This window comes from Apis florea, unplaced genomic scaffold (genome assembly GCF_048593485.1).
Source record: "Apis florea isolate Af1SG1 unplaced genomic scaffold, ASM4859348v1 contig_3170_pilon, whole genome shotgun sequence".
Classification (NCBI taxonomy): domain Eukaryota; kingdom Metazoa; phylum Arthropoda; class Insecta; order Hymenoptera; family Apidae; genus Apis; species Apis florea.
Window position 1 is genome coordinate 6248172 of NW_028256714.1, and position 25234 is coordinate 6273405.

The 25234-nt window shown below is 28.3% G+C and overlaps 1 protein-coding gene across 1 annotated transcript in view; it reads right to left on the reverse strand.

The window, feature by feature from the left end:
* Positions 1 to 25234, reverse strand: part of nAChRalpha4 (nicotinic acetylcholine receptor alpha4) — a 226556-nt gene that overhangs the window by 86421 nt on the left and 114901 nt on the right. The window contains exon 5 of the mRNA XM_003692945.4: positions 10604 to 10784. Within this exon, the coding sequence (XP_003692993.1) occupies positions 10604 to 10784 (181 nt within the window). The remainder of the gene's footprint in view (positions 1 to 10603; positions 10785 to 25234) is intronic.

The following is a 25234-nucleotide window of genomic DNA, read 5'->3' on the forward strand; positions in this document are numbered from 1 at the left end:
ATCTATCAACTTCGATCATCATAATTTCGTCCAAGGATTACTTTATATTTTATTTTTAGATTCTGTGAAACGAATACCTCTAAGAATAAACATTAACAACTATGATAAATTCTGGTCAACTGGTATATATATATATATATATATAATCTTTTGTTTTCTATATGATGGTAGATCATCAGAATAATATCACAGTTCTATAATATATTTAAAATTGGAATTGGAGAGGAGCTTTCTGCAAGTTTGCAGGAATTATTTGTGCATTAGTATTAATTCGTTCGATTACTAATCTTAACAAGAGCGCCACCACGGTGCGTCGTCGATTATGTACTTTGTTACACTGTTTAGAGGATAAAGCAAATGTTGCTGGAGCAAGCAGTCCTTGCTTGCTCACTTGTTTCGAAGCTTCCTTGTTCCCTTTGCACTCGATTCTACCGGTTGCGTGTATTCTCGTGCGAGGGCTCGCATGATAGATTGAACAGTTTGAAACTACATTAGCCCTTAGATCGACGAACTTAACGATTTATCGATCGATTACTTAAAGAGGAGGTTATTCGAGAAGTGTTTATATTCAACGTATGCGCGAAGGAATATAATGAAATTATTTGAGAAAGAATGATATTAGTGTGTGGATATTAAATTGCACGGTTGATTTAGTGATTGAATCTAATTTTTGAGTAATATCTTTTGCACACGTCGATTTCACGCTTTAAATTCGAATATTTCTTTTTCTTAAATTTAAAATTTAAGACAATGCGTAAAAATTTTTAGGAAACATTAATGGAGTCTTATGAAAGATTACGTTATAAGAATTAATAATAATATTTGATTTGGCCAGTATTTGAAAATGATTTATTAATTACAATAAATTAAAAGTTTTAATATAATAATTTTATTCTTTAATGGATAATGGATAATTCTATCAATTTATTTTAGAATTTAATTTAGAAAAGAAGATAGAAATATGAGATACCAAAGTTTTAATTTAACAACGATGACGATGGAATAAAAACAAAAATTATTTAATATTTATCCATAATTAATTATCACAACTAATTTCAGTGAATAATTCAACTATATTCGTAATGATATCTTTTGAAAAAGGTGACACATTAAGTTGAATAACAGAAGAATAGAATTTTCTTTTTTTATTGTTGAGCGATTTGGTGTCATCTGTTAAGAAAATATTTATGGAAACTCTGCCTGGTATTGAATGTTATTAGAGAAAATTAGAAGATATTCCATCGTTATTTTAACAGATCTTAAAAAAAAATATATATGTTTTACGCTCTGCATTCATGGAATATTTAAACAAAAAAATTTGAATCTTTGAGAATGATGATTTATTGAAAAATTTCAATTTTTTACTTGTTCAAAATTCAAAATACACGCGAATTAATATTCAGATATAACGATTTGCAAAAAAATACTGTTCTATATATTTGTTTATTATATAATTTAATCGAATCGATTTATTTTGTAATACATTAATACTCTAATGAAAGAAAAATGAAAGATAAATTTGTCGAAAAAAGTAAAATCCATTATTGATAATAAGTGATTGTTAACTTTTATAATAGCTTTTTTAATTAACTTAAATTTCAAATATTTGAACATCCTTTCAAATTTTGTTATCGTTCAATTTATTGTGCATTAAACAAAATCGTCTATTAACTCGAACGAATTCAATTAAAATATAATGAACATATAAATTCGAATTATCATCAGAAGTAATTAAAAATATATACAAATATATATCGTATGATTTTGAATTTTATAAACTCGTGAATTTTTGTTTGTTCAAGAGAACAACTTGGACAATTTTATGACAGCGAAATTGGAATATTCATAATTCATAACAACTGATTATATTCTCCGCTATAATTATTATTTAAAGTTAATTTGTGGTTGCAAATATTAATGCTGCAATTATGTAAATCGTGATAATTACTGAATTCAATATTAACATATGATTCTAACGCGGATATCTATGGCAGATATTATTACGATAAAGATATTGTAAATATTAATATTTCGAGGGGGAATGTTTATTCAATATTATAAATTAGAAATATAAATATACACACGTAATTTCAGATTATATATTTTTATATCACATTTAAGAAATTAATTCTAATAATTCTTATAGAATTATCTTTTTCAAATTTTCGATTACGTAACACGAAAATATGATATATACAAATGATTGTTTTCATCGACGATACAACTTGGATAATATCATAATAGGATTTTCACAAGATCGTAGTGGAAATATATATCACGAAGCACGAGTATAAACACATATAACGAATCATCGAATGCAAACATTAAGAACCTCTGACAAATCTTTCAAACTGTGAAAGAGAAGCACAGTGCACAATCGTGGAATGTGCAAAAATGTCGCGTACGTATTATACAATTTTTTGAACGATCGATTAAAATAATTCTATAAATGTTCTAATGTTTGCATCGAAATATCGTATCTTGGTCTTTAAAAAAAAAAAAAAAAAAATGAAAAGCCGATCGCCCGTTATAAATTCGAACGATAAATGAACCGATCAATTTTCCCTTTAACAAGTTGCAAACATATGCACATATGGGCACAGGGGCGGAATTATTGCACGTTCGGAATAACTGCGTAACGGAGGTTGAAATTATTCACGAGAACCCACGGGAAGGGGGGCTTTTGTCGAGGGATTACGGTGTTCCGGTAAATTTAATAGAAAACCCTCGATGCGAAAGCCGAATTCGAGTGTCCTCCCACGCGTGGCCAAAACTTTCAAGCCTCGACGACTGGCAGCCTGGTCGGAAGAGATACGCTCCCGTACAAGTGTATAGGATTCCGCCTCGTATAGGTACGTGGCGGAATATCGATTTTCCCTTTATTGCGCCGCCACGAGAGACGCGAGAAATCGCACCTACGGTCGTAAGGTGTCCAACTTTTACTCCTTCCTTCCCCTGATTAAACGTATGTATTAACCGGTGCGTTTGCGTCATAGCCCACGTTAAGTTCCACGTTCCTAAATTTTCAATTCAAATTTTCTTTTTTGCCATTTCGCGAGCAAGTTGTAATTGCGCGAGGTGTAAATGCAAAAGTTTTAAAATATTGGGAAAGTATAGATTCGATTTCTTTTTGTGACGAGAAAGTTTGTTTTGGCAAGATAGAAAGGTGTGCTAGAAGTAGGTGTTTTCAAGATAAAATTCAATCAAGGCATAATGGGAATAAAATCGTTATTATCATTATTACAATTTAGAAAACATTATTACGTTATTAAGATCGTGCGTTATCTATGCTTCGCGTAAATTACAACCACGATTTGTTTTTACTCCAAAAGCTTGTAATAAATGATCCTTTTACTTATGAGACGACATAATATCGTCGGATAATGCAAATTTCTATTTGGAAAGAAGCGTACGTGTACGTCATCATTAATTATATGATCGCAATTTATTTAAATTTTTATGAATGAAATATAAACATCGTCTTTTAATAATAACGTGACATGTAGTTTGTTTGTACTTGTAACTCATAATCCAATTTCAAATCAAAATAATTTGTAAGGTGAGGAACGATTATAAGGGAATTTTAATATGTTCGATTTAAAATTTGTAACCTCATAATAAGCGTGCTACGTAGAATACGATATGAGGAAAATTACATATACGCATTATTGTTTCAATATCAGAACTCATTAAAGCGGGAATTTCGTGTTAAATAGGTTGCATAGCACACTGGATATGTATCGTGCTAATATTTCTCGCGTAATTCCATTATATCTCAACCCTATTAAAAGATCTAATTAAACTATTATGTAATCAATTCAATTGATTGACGTGAAAGTATCACACTACTATTTGGTAATTTTTCGCGCTTAATAATTGATTCTTAAATATTAACAATGCCTAAGACAAATCAAATTTTCATAATTAATAATAAAAATAAGTCATCTCGATATATTCCTCTTCTTAGTAGTAAGATCGATGCTTCGAATTATTTAATTTTCGATTATCATTAAAATTCATTAATTTTTGTAATATTTATGAAACAACGATCCTTAAAAGAAATATAATTTTAATTCTTATTATTTGTTATTTTAAAAATACGCAATAATAATTCATTTAAACAAATTACTTTTGAAATTTTTTTATCCCAGTTTAAATTTAAAATATTCGAGAATATCATCTAAATTTTTCCAGACAAAGTCACTTCTTATTAAAAAATAAACATTAATGAATTTTAATTACAGTATCTAAAATCTGATTATATGTATCTCTTTGATCCTTATTTAACACAATCAAACGAATCAAAGAAATTTTTACCGTAGCAATCTATGTGTTTAAGTGGAAAAACGAGCTCTTAACAAGAGAGAGCATGAAAATCTGTCTAATTTAATTTAACCGCTTCATTACCTACTCGCGTTTTAATTTCTATCCTCGTGTCTCGTTAATCGAATAATGGCAAAAATGGCGGAGAAAATTCTTTAATCGTATCGCGCTTCGTCGAACAATCGGCATGTTTAAAATTACACGTTTTCCATGGTTGACGAACGAACGAGCCTGTGTCATAGCACAACACACACACCATTCGCTTAGATTCGAAGTATAATCGAGTTGTTTGGCTAAATGACACACGTTCAATCTTTTCTTTAACACCATTGTGAAATTTATGATTGGGAACCGCGTATATGGATATATGCGATTCGATTCATCGTTTGTTCTCCGATATACGAAAGCTTGTGTACGAAACTGAACGTAACTTTGCCTTCGATTGTTTGGGTTAAAACGTTGCAAATTATGAAAGCCATACGTATGTATCCTCGTTTCTTTAACGATATATTTCGATATGAATATAGCTTTGTGATAACAATAAGTTAATATGTATTAGACACGTTTTATTTGAAAAATAATAATGTTAATTAAACGATGAATGATGTTTTCGAATAAATTGTTATTTCAATTCACATATTAAGTAAAATGAGAAATTTTAACCATAATAAATAAATTAATGAATGAGTAAATTACCTATCAAGTAGTTTAAAATTTGAGATTTTTTTAGAATTATTCTCAATTAATTAGAAAGATTTCTAGATTATTATAAATCGTTGTAGTTATTAATAAATATATGTGATTATATTATAAGAAAATTTATATTTTTGAGGATAAAAATTGTTTTAATGAATTGAAATAAAAAATAAAATAATTCAGAGAAAAATTATTTGTCTGCTCAAGTAAACTCACACATGTCCAGTCAATCAAATAAAGATATGTATATTTTTAATAATTATTTTTCAAATGCTTTATTTCAATGCCTAAGTTTGAAACTCGTTCTCGATTATTTTGGCTTCATAAATAAATTATAAACGAATAAACATTTCTGAAATTTAAAATTTCATTATGCATATTGACATTACTACATGTTACTTAAAAAGTATCTGATAATAAAAATTGTTTTCAAATATTTGAACAGACCGTGCTATGTATATTTTAGAAAAATTTCTCAGATACAAGAGATTTTAACGAAATTTTTCATTTCAAGATACAACAACGACGATTATTTTATATTATTTATTCTACACTGTCAATGACAATCTAGAATGTAATTCCACTAATTAAAAACAGTCTCATAATTGGCAAATATAAAAGCTGCAACTCGCAACAATGTTCTAAAGCATAATCCACATAGGCATCTTTCTTCTAAATCGAAATATCTTTCACATTTCTCCTCTATGATACAATGTTCTCATCAACAACATCGAGGTCTAATTAATTGGAAATACACGTAAATACACGTATCGCTATACTACCACAGATGACATCAAATTAAAAACCAAGATAAATTACTTTACGAGCTAAGAATACTTCGATCGAAGAATTTTTCTGTAACTCATTGACATTTTATCGTATTTTAACTATTTCATGCTCCATCCTTATATCCTCTTTTCTCTCGTTTTTATACCATATTTACATGCAATTCATACCGTGTTACGTTATTATCATCGAGTATTTCAACACATTTCTTTCACCCTATTCGAAAACCCGATCGATAATTCATACAACGTCATGAATATTTAACTCCATATTTTATAATCGTGAAGAACATTAAATTTCAACGAGCATTTCATTCAATCACAATCCCCAATATTTTCGAAATGCGCTTGGACGGTCAAAAAGTTACATTTTTCTCGTAATAAATGGCCATCTTTTATTCTTGCAAAATGGCCAGAAACCGAATAGGGAACCACGTTTCGTTATCCTTATGCTTTTTTCATGGAGATCGCTTTATCTCGACCTTTAATTCATTCACAAATGGCGGAAGAGATGAATGGCGGAGAAAAGGTGTTTTTTTTTAATCGCTTGACAATATCGCTCTAGTTTTCTTCTTTATTTTATCATTGAAACAAGATTCCATTCGAGAATGTTTAAAAAATATTATACTTTTGTTTCTTGTAGTTATAGTTTTCGATAATATGATACTTTTAAACGTAATTCTATAACAAAAACAAATTTTATATTTATTTCTATTATTGTGCTGCTATATAAATGTATACGTTATAAGTTTTTTTCATTAATTATATCTTGTGAAAAGTTGTTTTGGGGAAACATAACCTTACTTTGTGATAAAATATATAAAGTATCAGCTCATAACTTATAAACTTTTCTTATTATTGTTATTTGAGATTTTTTATTTGTAAGAAATTTTCCGCCCATAAGTAAAACATTAAATTATAAAAATGATATATAAATGAAAATGTTTATTTTAAGGATAATAGCTGATAAAAATTATAATAAATTCTAATATATTTGTTAAGTTTAAAGAACGAAAGAATAGCAAAATGTTTTATTGCAAATGTTGATTGCAAATATTATTGAATTATATTAGAAATTCGAATACTTAATGGTTGTTCAAATATTATTCATTTTACAACTTGCCTAAGCGCAGATCACTATTCAATTTACATTAAATTTTTTGTTAAGATTCAAATTTCTTTTTCTTCAATTTAAAAAATTAATAAAAATATGACATTTTTAAAATTTTCTTCGATTGAAATCTTGTTCTAACAATGAAATAATATTTTTATAAGCCTAAAGCGATATTGTCAAAATTGAAAAGCTTATTATAAACAAATTTATCAATAAAGAACAATAGAATTATCAATTACAGAATAATTCTATCGACAAAATTTCTATTAAAAATAGAAATTCATTTTTCTGAATTCGTGTAAAAGTCGAGTAAACGAAATGGACATTTTTCTGCCAAGCTATCAACGTTGCTTTTTACCAGATGCATAGGATTAATATCTAATTATGATTCCTCTATTTTTGATAATTCGATAATTCGGAAGTGGAACTAACGTTATACAGGATGTTAAAAAAAAAAAAGGTTCCAATCTTCAAAAATATTCATTAAAAGGAGGAAAAAGTATTCCATCAACATACAAACCTGGAACCAAATTTTTCAACATAAAAATTATTTTTATCATTCAACCAACCTTCGACATCGTGAGTGAATTTCTTCGCAATTGAATGTGAACAAATACAAATTCAAACTTGTCATAATTATTATTAATATTAATTCGTATTAGCAAGGGATCATTGCATACACGCAAACGAAGTGTAAATTTTCATTGATGTAATATCGTATGTAGAAAACGTTATTTCAATTCACATCCATTTATTATTCGAACGTGAATAATTCATTTTGTGTATACCCTTGCCAATGGTCTTTTACTTTTACTCTACGAAACGATCTCTGTTAATATTAATAATTTTGTTGGAAATCTCGAAGAAATTCATTCGCGACGTCAATGATGAGAAATCAACTTTGCGTTCGACTGTTGATAAAACAGTTTTTCCTCTTTTTGATAATTATTATACACTTTCGAAATCTTGGTCCCTTTTTTTCAACCGTACGTACACGAATTTTAGACCGATTAGATTTGTTTTTGGGATATGATTTGTTACGTATTTTCGCGTAGAAGCACGAAAGGAAGGTGGAAAGAAAATATAAATTTTTCAACGATAAAACCGGAATCGAAAGAAGACAAAGGGAGCGAGAATAAATTCGTTTTGCTCGAAATTCTTTTTTTTTTTTTACATTCAATCCTTCGTTTTCGCTACACAGTTAGCTTATAAGCGATGCTTCCATGAAACATGCTCGATCATTTTCATGCGATGTATGCATATAGATATGTGTGTGTGTGTGTGTGTGTGTGTGTACGTTGACGAATGAAAAGAACATCGAACTTCGTAGCGTTCCTTTTCGCATTTTAGAACAGAAATTTTAATTCGATAAGAGTTATATTCAATTACGAAAAACGCTGTGATGACACATATTTGAAAAAGAAAAAAAATTCCTGGAATAATATTTAAAAATTTTATATACTTCTTCAATTTCTGCTATTTTTATATATTTTTTTTTTTTTTTAATTAATTCGAACAACAGTTACTATGTAGTTACACAGTGTGTTACACAGACCTGTTATAAATAACTGGATTGAAAATCTAATCAGATAAACTGACACGTACCGTACAAAATCCTGGATGAAAGAGAAAAATTACAAAAGTGGTTAAAAAAGCATATTTCACGCGTGAAATATTTGAGTTTCTTTGGTATCTAATTTAATGAAAAAAAAAAAAAAATCTTTAAGATCGTTAAGAAAGTTATCTCAATCGTATTTTCTTTCTAATAATTGAAAAAAAAAAAAAAAAAAGAAAGAAAAGAAATACACTTCATATCGTTCAGCGTATCGTTCGAAAATTGTTCCATAATTTGTCCCTCATGTGTCATGTACACAGTGACAGCCCTGAAGAAACATGGAAACCTAAATTATTTATACGACGGATAGCGGCATTTCTTCAAAAGAAATAATGAAATCCCCGCGACAAAATGTTTCGATCTTTCGATCGAGGTGCAAGTGTCAAAAGAGGCGCCTGACCGGGTTTGGATACGCTCCGAAGCAGATTCTTTTCACCTCGATTCAAAGTTGGCGATCGAGGCATCCTTTGAAACCTTCGACGTATCGCTCTTTCAAGTCGTTCGTCGAAGCGAGGATCGGACTAACATTCTTAATAAGAAACATTCACACAAGATGAAAGAAAGAAAGAAAGAAAGTAAAAGGGCAGGCCGATATATATATATATTTCAAGTAATAATCGCGTATTTAAAAGCAAAAAAAAAAAAAAAAAAGTAAATAAATCGACGAGAGGTCTCTTAATAAAAAAAAATGATTAGTAAAAAACATTATCGGGGCACAATCCGTCTGAATTTCCTACGATAATTCAGATCCTCGCAAAAACGACGACGCGAGCCGTATTTTAATAGATCGCGTTGAATATAATGCGAGCCTGTAGGATCGTTCGAGCACACCGCACAAAGTATACATATATATAGTATATAAGTATATATATATATATATGTATAAAAACGAGCTGACCGTACGATATCACGACGAATTGTCAATCAAAATAACACTGCAGTCCACATCAAGTAACAATATTGAAATATTGTATATATATTTATATATATGTATAATATATATATAGATAATATATAAATATGACGTATGACGTCCAAGACCAGCGCATCGCAGAAACGATAACGGGTAATTAAGGTGGCATTCTCATTGATCGAACATATATATATAAAAAAAAAAAAAAAAAACAAAAGTGGTAAAAAAAACGAAAGGAAGATAAACTGGGAAAGACCGATCATATATATATATATATATGAGACGAGCAAAAAAGGTTCAATCTTGGCGATCGTGCTCGTTGCTGTTGCGTGGCACCTTAAAACCGTCATAGGTCCAGGAGCCTAACTTCAAAACACAGGTCTGTACGTCGTACGGAAAGAACTCAACGTCGATGGAGCAGGAGGATTTATATACGGCCGGCGGTTGCCAGACGACCAATCCCGAATAGTAGACCGTGGCCTTGGTCATCAGCGTCACCTCGTAGTTCCCGTCGGCGCTGGAATCACCGAAGAAACGAGCCGAGCGTGATCACGATTGGCTCCCCTCTTTTCAAGAGCGCCGGATGCTGCCCGGCTGCACAACAATTCTCTGCCTCGCCCTTTCAACATTCGCAGAATGCCATCTACTCTACTCCTCTCCGTAATAATAATTTTTCGAACATTTCCCCCTTCGCTTTCCATTTTCTCGTTCAACTCGCATCATCTACGCTCGCTGTTAATTCTTAAGCTCGTAAATCTTCTTTCTCTCTCCTTCGAAGCGTATTTATATATACGTATACACTTTTTTCGTTCGCGTTGAAAAAAAAAAAAAAAAAAAAGAAAAAAAATGAAGAAGAAGAAAAAGGTTGGAGAAAAGCTGGCAGCATCCGTCTCCTGGCGTGGGTTTCCCCCTCAACAACGAGGCTCGAAATCTAGAAAATATTCAAGATATTGCATATCCGGCGAGGAGTATGGAAATCCACGCGACGAGCCGATCGTTCGGGTCTAATCTAGAAATCTTAAGGGCTATGATGAAGGTGGATCCGGTCCGTCCCCGACGCATCACGAGCGGTCGTTCCACGTCGGGGAGGGCGGAGGAGTCGGGTCCACCACCGTTTTCTATCTGCCACGAACTTAGCGGCTACCATGCAAGTTTACCTTAAAGCCGTCATAGGTCCACGAACCGAACTTGAGGACACAGGTCTGCTCGTCGAATGGGAAGTACTCCACGTCGATCTCGCAGGATGATTTATAAATGGCGGGGGGCTTCCACTCGACCAATCCTTGATGGTAGATGGTGGCCTTCGTGGCCAAGGTCACCTCGAAGTTGCCGTCCGCGCTGCGAGCGAGCACATTAGTGGTTCTGGGCGCTGCGGCGGTCGAGCTTACTTTGTACTTCCGATTCGATACCAAGCCGTTTTTTTTTTTTAATTTTTTTTTTTTTTAATTTTTCTTTTCCCTCCACTTTTTTCTCTCTCCCCTTTCTCTCTCTCTTTCTCTCCCTCTCTCTCTCTCTCTCTCTCTCGCTTATTCACTGGTCGCACACGTGCTTTTTCTTTTTTTTTAACATTGCGACGGTGGTAAAATGAGGAATGCGCACGATTATTTCGGTATATTCGAGAGGAAAAACGGGGAAATGAAACTCGAGTCGCGCGAGAAATATTCGTTTCGTACGCGCGAACGCGAGGGCTTTCAGCGGTTTCAAGGTTCCGTCGGACAAATAACAAGCGCCGCGCATTGAACACGGAAAACGACCGACAGCAAACTATCCGAGAAGCGTCGCAGAATTTTCGAGCGTTCGCTTTTTCTTCGTCGTTTCTATCGACGGGCAAAAGTGACTTTCCGCGTGTTTCTGTCTCTTCTTCGAACCAAGGCTTACGTAAGGCCAATAAAATTATTTCGCATCGTGAGTGTCAAAATGTATATACTCTTCTAGATGAATGGATACATGCAAACATACTGCGATATGTTTCACTGTGATTATTTACTTTGAAACTTGTTAAAAATTCGTGTTTGATTTAATTTATTTTTTTCTTTTAATACGTGTAATTTATTAAAGATTTTTTTTTCTATTATATTTATACTAATGGTTAAATATTGTAGGGCTCTTATTTCGATCGTGTTTGATCAGAATGATACGTTTCGAATTTATAATAATTAACATTATAACATTGTATAAAAAATATATTACGTAAGATCATGTTTCTATTCATAATTAGGCAATCGTGTGAAGTTTAGAAAATTCTCGTATGCCATATTGAAATTATTTTCGACGAATAAGTATTAAAAACTTTTTTTTTTTTTAACTATTACATATATATATTTAAAAGTAATATAGTAATAAACTCGTGAGTATCTCAAACTTCACTGTTTCTTACGTTATATCCTTAATTAGAATTAATTAGAAACTGAAATTATTTTAGTTTTAGAATCTTAACATTTCCAATTTTTGTTCCTCTTCTTTTTTTTTAAAATATAATTTTACAACGATACAAAGAAGAAAAAAATTTTAAATTACAAAATATTCACATTTTAATTATCCCGTTAAAAATTATTCCCAAATGAAATTGCATAACGGAGAAGTAACGAAAATTTAAAGGAATAATCAAATTCACACACTCGAAAAGATGTAGCAACAATAACCAATTATGCATTGCATACACGCAAACTTTCATTATATATATATATATATATAAAATTTCCGGATTAAGTAAATTTCACAATTTTCTAACAATTTTCTTCTATACGTATAAGAAATTTTACGACTGTATATCGTTAAAAAATTGTTTCATTTCCTGCAATTTTAGAAGAAGGATGGAAGTTTATTTCTGTTTTTCTGTTGAATTATACATTCCTTTCGTATTCGAAACGCGAGAGAGCACTCGAATGCTATCCTTTAGGGCATTCATGCCTATTAACAATCTAGCCTGAACTGCCTTTGTTTACCTACCGGCTCTAGTGTACACTCAGTTTCGTTGAATATTTCAGTGTACAAACAAACATCGATGCATATGTGCACATGCATCGTGAAAACAAACGGGAGAATGTATCGATCGCGGTGCGTAAAATTAATAATATCTTCTTTGTCTGTTATGTATAATATTTCTTTCCCGTTTAATAGCAACAGGTATGTCAATGTGTAAAAAAAATCGAAGTAAGTAGCAAAGTGTGTTACGCAGAATGAATCGTAGACGAACAAGTGGAAATGATTCTATATGCAACGGTGAATCGAAAAGAAAAAATAAAATTTTTTATCGGAAATTTCGTTTTCGAATGAATCACGTTTACATTTGAAATTGGCTGAATTAATTAATTACGTGAATGAACATCGATTTGGAAATTTGTTTTACATTCGAGAATGAGCAGAAAATGTAGAATTCATCGATTATATTTATGATTTATCGTATCGCACGCGTGTTGAATCTCGATTTTCTCAAAAAACATAAATTTAAATGATGAAATTTTATTCTATATTTTTTTGCTATTATTTTCATAACGTAACCTCCTATCGATAGTTCATTGATATCCAATCAAATATCAACCGATTCATTTTTTTCATTTTTATTCGAAAAATTTCCGATATTCGAATAAATTTTCAAGGTTATTCAAAAAAATGGAAAAGTTGTACGTTTCTTTTCGACTCGTTATTGCATAAAGAATCACTTCGAATTGATTGTCCATGATACACCCTGTATGTGAACCAGTTTTCAAGATTATTTTGTATTAGTTTGTTTATTTGAAAGTAGAAAGGGAAAGATAATATTTAACAAGTACGAAGAATAAACTAACATAAATTGCACATGAAAATACGTAGATTATAGATAGAAAAAAAAAAAAACGAAATATACATATAATTACACTTCAATGGAAAATTTCTAAATAGAAATAAGTAGATACTTCTGAGTAAAAATGATGCATTAAAAAGTAATATACAATTGTGCAATATATAAATTCTACTAGCATAACTACTAAGAAAGACATAAACCATCAAATTCGAAATATAGTAAATTATAAATAAAACATTGAACAAAAAACAAAAATACATAAATATATATTTGTGTATTTATTTGTTTTTTTTTTTTTTAGTATCAAAAATAAAAATTCACCATTTAGTATACTGATTGAAAATAAAACTTTAAATTAATTTTAAATCTGAACTAAAAAAATAGAATAAAAATAAATATAAAATCTGTTACTAAATATCTTCTCTCAGAGAATATTGAATCATGAATTATTTATATTTTTTCGTTCGAAGAATTTTTAATTAATTTTTCCATATAAATCTCATTCATTTTATTGTAATAAATTTATTTTGATTTAAGTTCTTTCATATAGAAATTAGTAAATGAAACTAAAAGAAATGACAATTTAAATCATCCGCATTAGAATAAGCGAAGCCACAAATATATTTGGTATGATATCCATATAACAATATCAAATTTTTTCAAATAACAAAAATCCAGATCGAAGTGAAAATTTTTTGACGAAAAAATAATAAATTTTAAATAGTGTATTACGAAGAGGATCCAAATCAAAGACTTTTTCCTTTTACAGAGAATATTGGTATCATTTCTTTTAATATTACTGTCAAACTATTGTTGATATAATCAACCTGATGATACAGTTAATTCACTTTATGTCGTATTAAAATCAAGCAAAATAAAGGAAAATTTAGAAATTTTGAAACTAACACAAATTAAAATGTGTTGAAAATATTGCTATAAAGTTAATTATGTCAAGTTTATTAATCATATTATGGAAAGATTTCGAGAAAATCGCAATTTCTACGTCGTACTATATCGAAACCATGTTTTCAAAGTACCTATCATATTATATACATTTAAGAGGGCTAACTGTAAATAATAAATTGATGAAATTTTATTCCATTTTATTGCTATCCTTTAATTTAATATCTACTACATCGCGGTCCATAATACACCTTATACTCTGACGTGAATTTTATTTCACTGAGACTTTCAATTTCTTCGAAATCATCGATCAAACACTCTACCCTACATTCTGTAAGTCCTTTATCAAAAGAACACTCTACGATCGTTGAAACCTATCTAACGCGATATGAAAGATTGCGAACACGCCAGAACTACGATTATTTCTCGACATAAGGGATCATATTGCATAGATTTATGAACAAGTTTGCACGTCCAATCGGTGAACGTTTATAGAATTTTCTTTTAAAAGAAAAATCCGCCTCGATGCTATTGAATTTAACTTGTTAACTTGAATACGTCATATTATGTGAAGATATATTTGACAGAGACTGAATATTTTATTCAGTTTTTCCATTTGCGTTTAAAGTATTTCGTATATTTAAACACGAAGTTATTAAAGAGATTAAAAATTGAAATTTTATTAATATATGAATATGTCATATGTAAAATATCGAATGATTAATTATATTTCTTTTAAAGATATGAACGTTATGAAGTTTATTGTAAATATTGGAAAAAAGATAATTTGCATAGAGCTTATACGCAGAATTTATTTCAAATGTAAATATCATATCGTGTTTTATACGTGTATAATAATGTATATAATATTATATTATATTATATTATACACATGGTTAACCGAATTCGACAAATAAATAAGATTTACGCAAATATATAATATTTGTTACAGTATAGTTATGAGTTCTTTTTTTCAAATAAAATAATCCTTTAAAAAATTTATTCAACAGTCATAAAATTATTGATTTAATCATATATCATATGATGAGAAAAAATTGTAACTAAATGTAAATGAAAGAAAATGATTCAATTTTGCCATAAAATATGAAAACTTGATATAATTTTATTTCTATAATTAAAGTACAAAAATTTCATAGATATTGGAAGATAATATAAATGTTTGATCACATTAAAATAAAAACAATTTAAATTATATTTATATCAAGTTATTTATGACAAAATTCATTAATTCAAAAGATAATTTAATATTTTAAACCAAAGTATGCAAATAAAAATCTAAAGTGAAATTGATATAATCATAATGATGACTAAGATCATATCATAATCTTGTTTTCTTATTTATTATATAGATATAATAAGAGATCTTAATATAATTAAAAACAAAATATATATTATAACAATTTAAAAAAGAAAATCTTATTAAATCCCTTCAGAAATTGAAGTATATATTTTCTTGTATTATCATGTAATAGCACATTACATATTCAAACTTGCTTCAAACTATAATTTTTTTCTAAATATATAAAAATAAATTGATTGATAAAAAATTAAGAAAAAAACGTATAATTATATAAAATATATAATATATTCTTCAAATTTATACTTGTTATATATATACATACTTAAATATAAATATATAAAAATATATACTTTTCAATTAATCAAGGAACTCGATAAAAAAATTTAAATATTACATAACTTTTTATGAATAAGTAATTCATTTAAATTCATATTTAATTATATATAAATACCTGACAAAATGACACTGTTGATATCGAAACACACAGTAATAAATCGTGCGTGCAATCATTCCGCGTTAATCCCTGTTTATATTGTTCGTGGTATACACAGTATCTCTTGAATAGAACGTTGAAAACGTCCGGGAAACAACAATGGCCGGTCGAACACGTGCAAACTTATAAATCATTTTCCAACAATGGAGAAATTGAACCAATGCACGTTCTCTTCCTGGAAGGATCGTTAGGATGGTTCGATTAACGAATCCTCGTTTCAGTTTTTCTCTTTGCTTCCACGGTGTAAGATTAACACAACCACACGGAAAAAACGCACAGATTCGCGTGCAAGTTTCTTTCAACTCGCTTCCTCTGTTCGCGAAAAATGGACGCGGAATTAACAGTCTTCCCACTATGGTTAGCAGAGACTCCTACCGAGATTAAAAGGAAACGAAACTATTGCGAAGCAGTCTCCCGCCACCTTAGATTCCGCAAGCCGTTTTCATCAGTGGTTCAACTTCAATTTCACTTAACCTCTGATCTCCCTTTCTCTTCACCTATCTCGCCACCCTATCCGCACTCCTTTTATCCCCACCATAATTTTTCAACGGTTTTCATCGTTCTTTCGACTTCGTAACGTTACTATTTAAACTGTCGTTGTTTCTGCCACAAGGCGGCCATATTATTTCTAGAACTTTCTTTACTCTTCGAGAGAAAGAAGACGAGAAATTTTGATCGTTTCGTCCGGTTTATTTTCTTCCTTCGTCTTAATGGAAGAGTAATATGAACGTGTTCGTGTTGAGTGTTGAGAGCTTTCAACAAGAGATCTCTTTTGGAATTTTTCTTTCTAGAAAAATGTGTTGTACGTGTACGTACGTGTTTGTATATACGAAAAAAATTTGTGATTTTAGTGTTACAAAATGCATACAGTATATGTAAGTACATTTGTAAATTTAGAAAAAAAAATGGAAATGGAAATATACCGAAGTATACTTTTTTGAATTTTTGAATTGGAGAGTTTGAGAATATATTTATGATATATTTATAAATAGAAAAGGAATCAAATGAAATTTTCACGTGAAACAGGTTATATAAATATACAGTGGTTCATGAAATATATTTAAATGCTATTTTACGAACTCTCATTTGAATAAAAGTTTGTGTAAAAAAAAGTAGAGCATAATGTATTATATATAAAGTACTATTTTTTATTTTATTTTTCTAATTCTCAATTCTGAGTCTGATTCTTATTGTATATTTCTAAACATTTATTCTATTTGTATATTTCTTTTTCCAAATTTATTTAAAATCTAAAAAGAGATAAGATTTTAATTTTAAATAATTACTTCAAATCTTGTTATATGTTCAATCAATTTAGATTATAAATCAAATATATTTTACTTGTATATTTATTGTTTTAATCTAATAATAATAGAGCTATATCATTTTATCATTTTAACATATTCTATTATTAATTATTTATTAATATTTTTATGATTTTTAAAAAAGAACTTTAAAAAAAATACTCAATCAAAGTTTCTATTTTTAGATTTTTTATTAAATATATATAATTAAATTAAATATATATAAATTTTAATCTTTTGTAATAGAACAATTTACACAAAATATATTTGCTTTCTTAATTATATCAATAGCGTGGAATATTATGAATAATGCATTATTATATAGTATTATAAGTTTTATATGTGTACACTTCTAATCTGAATGTGCAAATCACAAGTGGACAAACAAAAGATTCGTATCAAAACAAGATTTAATTCATATCCGGGGAAATGAGAAATTCTGAACTCGTATTATGCAGTGAAAGCAATTTAAATTTGCGAAATTTGCAAACTGTATCACGGATAAAGAAAGAACTAAATTTCTTTAAGAAATTCAATAATTTTTTATAATAAAGTGAAAAATTTTGTTAATGTTTTAGAATTTTTTTTTTCTTCATAAACTATCTAATGATTTTTGAGTGTTTATATTTTATTCGAAAAAGTTAATTATATCACATATGTTTTCATAAAAACTTTTTTAATCTTATCAATATTTTTATAATTCTGTAATTACAATGAAAAAGTATAATATAATAATAATTTAGTTATGTAAAGAAATATATAAATTCATAGGATCTCTCAAAAAAATTAAAATCAATTTGAGAATAAATATAAGAATATAAAAGTATTATATATATACGTTTTTGAAAATTATTTAAAGCATTCTTTAATAAATTAGAAAGAATAAAATTCTAAAAAATTAGCAATTTATTTCCTAAATTATTGTAAAAATAAAAATTATTGAAATTTATCAAATACCATCTTATTAATTACGGCTTAATTTGAAAAAAAAATTAATTTTAAAGCTAATTTATATAAATAATTTATTCACTGCTTTTAAATTAATAACGAATATAAAAATAATATCGATATTATACAGTAATAAAACATTTATTGATGTTTTATCATATTTAAATTACGTCATTCGCTTTATCATATAATATAAATCATACAATTTATATTAATCCAAATAAATTATAACGTAATAAATAAATTATATATCTTTTGCAGAAATAAAAAATTAAAAATTCCAAGTAAGCATGTTTCTCGTTCAGTCGAAATTAGAAACAATCCGGCTTAAATTTTAATCTGGATTTGCATGTGACAATCGTACTGTGACTAATACGAAATAATATTAATGAATTTTGACGGATGAATATAAATCAATGCGATTCGTTATTTGTCGTTAATAATACAAAGGAAAATGTTAGCTTGTTTCCGTTTAATAAAGCAGATAAATGTTCTGGTTTCTGTATCTTTTTGCTTGCAATCAATTTAATTTAATTGCTCGTGAATAACTAAATTTCAGCAGCTCATAAATTTATACTCGTTATCATTCATCGTTATAATTAAAAATGTAAAAATATAAGATCAATATACAAAATAATATACAAAAAGTACCATAATACAAATGTCCATTTAATATTATATCAAACAATAATTTAATAGATAGAAGTTTTTAGTAAAAAAAAAAAAAAATAAAAATTTCTTTTATCTTCGAATGAAATTTTCTAAATATGATAAAATTGATTCTCTTGTATTTCGATTCACAAAAATTTTCACGATCGAAATCGTAAAAGATGTTATAGAAATCTGAATTAACAAGATCGGATTCATACAAAAATTCCAATTTGCTTTAAAATCTATATATAAATAACGTTCAACATTGTTTTCCTGCTCAACAACGATATTTCAACGGTGTAAGTAGAAGTCGTGCCGCAGATAGGGTGAATTCGATTTTAAGAAATCGCGTCGTAGAACAAATTGGTATCTTCCAATCGAAGTGATTGCCCATGGTATACGTGTATACTCCCGAGGGAAATACTCGTGTCGTTACCTTGAAAATCCGGATTCTAGACCTTGTTCACTGATTTCCACCGGCATGGGCACGTAATATTTTTCAGTGACATGGGACTTGAACTCCCTTGAAATTCTCTGCTCGTTAATCTTGCATGCAAATAACAGGTGCCGGTATAAGACACGAGAAGTGGAAAAATGACGGCGAGTCGATGTAATCAAAAGTATTAATCACGCCGGAAATCCAACCGGTAATGACACACTGACGTTGAAGCTCGACTTTGCCCAGAAATATTCCGTTGAATTTTTCACAAAATTTAAGAGAAATAAGGTTAAGAATTAGAGTGATAAGGTTTTTCGCATTTCTTTAATTCTTTATAATTTATTTTATTTCCTTATAGGAGAAAATATTTTTGATTGGTCACAGTTTTTCACAGTTGATATAGAGATAGGATAAAATAATAAATGAATATCGTTAATATAAATATAAATTGAATTAAAATATAGAGATACAAGGTATTAATATATTCGTGAAAGAGAGAATTGATTCTAGAGATCGAAATAAAGATTAATATATAAAAATATCATTCGAAGCTTATTTTATTAAGTAATAATCAATTTAAATTTGCATTAAATGAAACGAAATGAAAATAGAATAAGACTGTTTCTCTCACATTTTAATTGCTTATAATTCAATAAATAAATTGATACTTTTGCATTTATTTTTGGCCTCTAAACTCGATCTTCCAAAAATATTCCACGAATAAATTAACACAAAGTATATATATATATATATTTTGCAAATAAATTATTCTATCATTTACATAGAATATTTGTTGCAACTATTTCTAATTCTAATTTATTTAATATAAATTTTGCAATTATATAGAACATTTTACGCAATGTTATCGAAAGCAAAAGTATATCACAAATACTACACATAGCTTTCCTTTCTCTATCATCGAATCGACATTGACGATAAATCTGAACAACGAATCAAACGCCTTTATGTAAATGCATAGAACGATAACGATACAAGGTACAACATTAATTTACAATTTGCTTGCTGTATTTCCCCTATCAAATTTATCATTCCACATCCGTATTTATTGATGTATTCATTTTCTCATATATTACGCCCTTGTGAAATACTCCAATACACAGCACGATATTTAGCGATAACGGAAAAGCGATTAATTTTGGACGAAATATATGGCCAAACGCATAAATGTCTTTGAATATAACATCCAATTCGAATTTGCAGATTTGATCCAATGCTTACTTTACAAAATTACAATATAAAAATTCGAAGATCATAGGAAAGAAATTTGATAAATAGATTTTTTATATAACAAGTTTAATCTTATTAAGACATTTTTCAATGCATCGGTGTTGAAAAGATAGAAAGAACGTAGCCATTTTAATTATAGATGTAAAAAGGAAACAACTTTGTTATTTTTATTTTTAATTAATCTTTTATTTATTTTCTTGAAATTTAAATTCGACGAACAAATTTTTCAAGATGTTGCAACTCATTTAAAAAATTATTTTTATTATTTTTGTCCATTTGGTAATTTATAATTTAATTTTTGTGTTGAACAAACGATATTTCTCATTTTGTAAAGATATTGAATTCTTAACCAAAAATTCTTAATTTATTATTCTCATATAACGTGAAAAATAATATAAAAAATATTTTTTTAAAGAAATTTTACTTTCTCGACCTTTTTCGCATCTAAAATCTCGAAGAATTGGATGCAAATTTTTCTCAGAAAATAATCGCACAACTTTGAATATGCGCACGAAAGAACTTTTTACCGTAGCGCCTAGTTTCGTTTAATTTGTTTCCATACCCAGAAAAAGAAAGTATCGTTGGCGTGAATTTCAGGCCATTGATCGATTTCGCCAAAGGGAAAAAGTTTCAAGAAGTGAAGTTTAAAAGTAGGAAGGGAGAAGGTTGAGAACAAATTGAGATGCTAGCCTAAAAAAGACGAATAAAAAAGTTCCCCGAGTTACGTCGTAATTAAGAACCCTTGTAATCGACATCGCTGCTTATACTAATGACCACCGAGATAATTGACGGAGGAAAGAATGAGGAGGAAAAATTCCATTGCGTTCTGGCGATATCAAAGTCGTATCGGAAATTTATTCTTCTTGATTCTTCTCGCTTTTTTTTTTTTTCCAAAACTTTCGGTTGTTTTAAATTAAACGTTAAAAATGGCAACTGTCGTGAAAAATTGAAACAATCTTTCGAATTGTCAAGGTTTATAAAAAAAAAAAAAGATACGTTGGGAGGTTTTTAAAAAGAATATAAAATAAATTTGGAAATTTTTCTAATTTCTTATCTGAATAGAGTAAAATCTTGATAAGCTTGAATTTCGTGAGAGAGGTTCGATTTATTGAAATTTTCTAATAAAAAACTAGATTTTATTGGATGTAGAATCTTTGAGGAATATCAATGTTGAGATAATTTTTCAAGTAACGAAGAAAAGGAAATTCAATTTTCCAATTTGAATTATTTATCGTACAAATAATGAATATAACGAATATAATTTTTTATTAATACCTTTTCTTAGTATTATTTTTGAATATTTTTTGATTGTTTACAAGTATCAGTTTTTCAATAATTCGAGAGAGAAATTAGGCTAATTGCGTATTAATTTGATATCAATGATTTAAAAATTCCCTCAAAATGAACGCAGACCATCGTTTTATTATATATTATACTAAATAATTTGTTTATATTGTTAAATAAATGAACGAAATTTTTAGAGATGGATAAAATTAGACGATAACATGATTCTAATAAAAAATAATGGATGAATAAAATTCATATCTATTATTTGCATTATTTATTCAGAAATTTTGAAACATTTAAAATTCTATGAGTAAAAGAAAAAAATTATTACAAAAATTTAATATTATTACAGTTAATATTTCAAAAAGTATTTATTTCAATAATCTATTTGATATTCATGATTTCGAAAAGTGTTAAAATTTATTGCATCAACGTCACCTTAAGTATCGAATTTATAGATTTTACTCTTGCATTTGCAATAGAAGTAAATTGCACAAAGTTTTGCGAAGTGTAATTTGATCTTCGTAAAAGATTATTCAGAAACAGATGAATTTTCGTTCTTAGTTTGAAAGTCGATTATAAAGTTTAGCGTCATCGCAGCGAGCAGTTTGAAAACACTTCTAATCTTTATAAATATGAAATATTTAACGACCATCTTTTCTCGACAATTTTCTTATTTTCCATGTTGTCGTACAATATGCATGCAAGTTGAATTTTTGTAACATATCACAATATTGTTTAATTCCAAATATTTATTAATATGATTTATACACATGTATAATTGAAATTGCAAGATGTAACAATATTTGCATTTTGAACGGTATCTTCCTTGTTGCAGAATATATTCAATGTAATTTGCAATTTGAATCGTGCTTTAAATTGTGCTCGAGTGTCTGTAGTTGTAGTAAGTTTGAAGTTGCAAACGACAATGATACTTATTTCCTCGTCTTGCTAGAAGTAATTCTCATTTTGTAGATAGAAAATGTTTGAATTACGCGAGAGAATCGATATTTTAATTATTTAATTATTCGTTGTTTATTATGCATCTTGAAGACTATTATATCATGATACAAAATGATTTTTATTAAACATTGGATAATTATTGCTCTTCCACAATTATTTCTAATTTTATTTCTAAATTATTCCTAAAATGTTTGATATATTGTTTTGGAGAAAATCATAAAATCCTTTTATACGAACTCCTCTTAATTGAACGAAAAACCATAGTTTAAGAAGGTATTAGATGCACTTCTATTATAACAACCTGATTATATGAACGTGCTTTTCCCCCAAGTTCATAAAAATAATAGAGTGCTTTGATGCCATTTAATCTCGTTCTATGGAATTTCTTCTATTTTTAACATTTTTCAAGAATATTATTCTACATAAAACATCATTTTATGTGCATCCAAATGGTAAAATTTTTTTTGGAAATAAAAAGGAAAAATTTCTAGATCATATCGCAATTGGTTTTAAAAAAATTGCATCTATCGTTAGTTAAAAACAGCTCTCTCCATTCTGGAGAGATCCTCTAAAAACTTCGATGAATTTGCACAATCACAAAAATGTTATCATTAATTTTGTTTTTTTGTTTTTCTAAAATGAAATATAATTGAAAATATATGCAAACAAATAGAAAATAATATTCGTTATCTTATGAGTGTGATGTGATTAATAAACGAGAAATTTTGCGTCACCGTTTAAGTAACAACAATAAAATATCTGAAAATTTGAAGAGATAATTCCTCTTAGAAGCAGATAAAAAGAAAAGAGAACTATGATAGTCTGTGGATCACAAATTCGATGTGATATTGTTGTGATATTCTCTTACTTTTTTGTTTGTTGTTATTTATTCCTATTTATTTTTGAATATGAAGAGAGATAATGCTATATCAGAAATAGCAATATATTTTTATTAGAATCATCTTTTTTCGTGAATTAAAAAATGATGGATTATTATACAAATAAAGCATTTTTTAAAAAAATTTTTAAAAATATTGTCGCCAATCACAAAGAAAAGAAACATCAGATTATTTAATTTCAAAATAAATTTAAAATTGAAGACTTCTTGCACAGAATCAAAGTTCCTTAATATATTATTAATTTCACTTGACAATCATCGCTTTAAAAGTATTGCAAAAGTGTCTTTGATGTCCTATAATATCCCTGAAGAGGTTAAAGAAGCAATCATCTTTAGCAATGTGACAAAAAAAGCAAAGATTTTTATATCCTCAGAATATTTACCAATGGAAGAGAATCGAAATTGAAGTGAAATTTAATATCCATAAGTTTGTGGCAACGTTCTCACGTATACAATTTAGAAGTCTTACAATCAAGAGTTCAATCAATAGTTATACATTCGAGACGACGATGCATAGATAGCTCGAGACAAACAGCGCACAGTCGACTATGGGTTATCATTCGCTGCCCCTCCGTTCACGACTAGTTTCTCAAAATTAATTCGGTGGCAATCCTTGCGATAGAATCGTGTTCCCCAGTAAGGTCAACTGGGAATTTACAAGCTCGTTGAAATACTAAAATGTTTCATTCGCAAACAGGAAAGGTACACGTACGAAAACCAACTTCTAATTGATGAGAAACAAATGGTCAAGAGATTGAAACGTAAGGAATTTCATTCACAATTGAGAACTAACGATAAAAAGTATTTAATTGAATATACGTATTGTATATCGAAATGAAAGTTGTAAAAAAAGAAAAAAAAAATTAATTACTGTTACAAGATATAGAAAAAAGTTTTATTTACAATTTCTTAGTTGAAAAGTTTTGAAGAATCAATAGTTATTTGGACAATTACTAAAGTTGCATTAAAATATTTAACAACGAAAGCAATAGATATATTCTCTATTGAAATTAAAGAATGCAAGAATGTTATAAATGATGGAGAAACTTCTTTCAGTGGTTGATAAAATCGCAAATTTGATGCAGCAAATACATAAAATGATAGTACATTCTGTGGTTTTCAATGGAATTTGAAGCTGTATATGTCAGCAAAAAAAAAAAAAAAAAGATTAATCATCATGAATATAAATCAAATTTGATTTTTATAGAAATTTTAATATCATACGATGCAGTTGACAAAAATATCGAAAGAAATTACTATTTTTTGATATATTCTAAATAAAAATCGATTATTTTTTTTTATTATTTACCTTCTAAATGTAATAAGCAATTTTTTATAGCCAGATTCAACACGTGTAAGAAATACTTTTATTCTTAAACAACAAAATCTCATTTTGATGTGTTTTATCTGCTATTACTTTGTCTATTTTCATAAAACAATCAAAACAATAAATAAAAAAATATATAAACTGTTATTAATCTGTTTTCATATCGTTAAAGAAAGTATATTTTATATGGTAACATATGAAAGAACAATTTTTTTGTCAAGA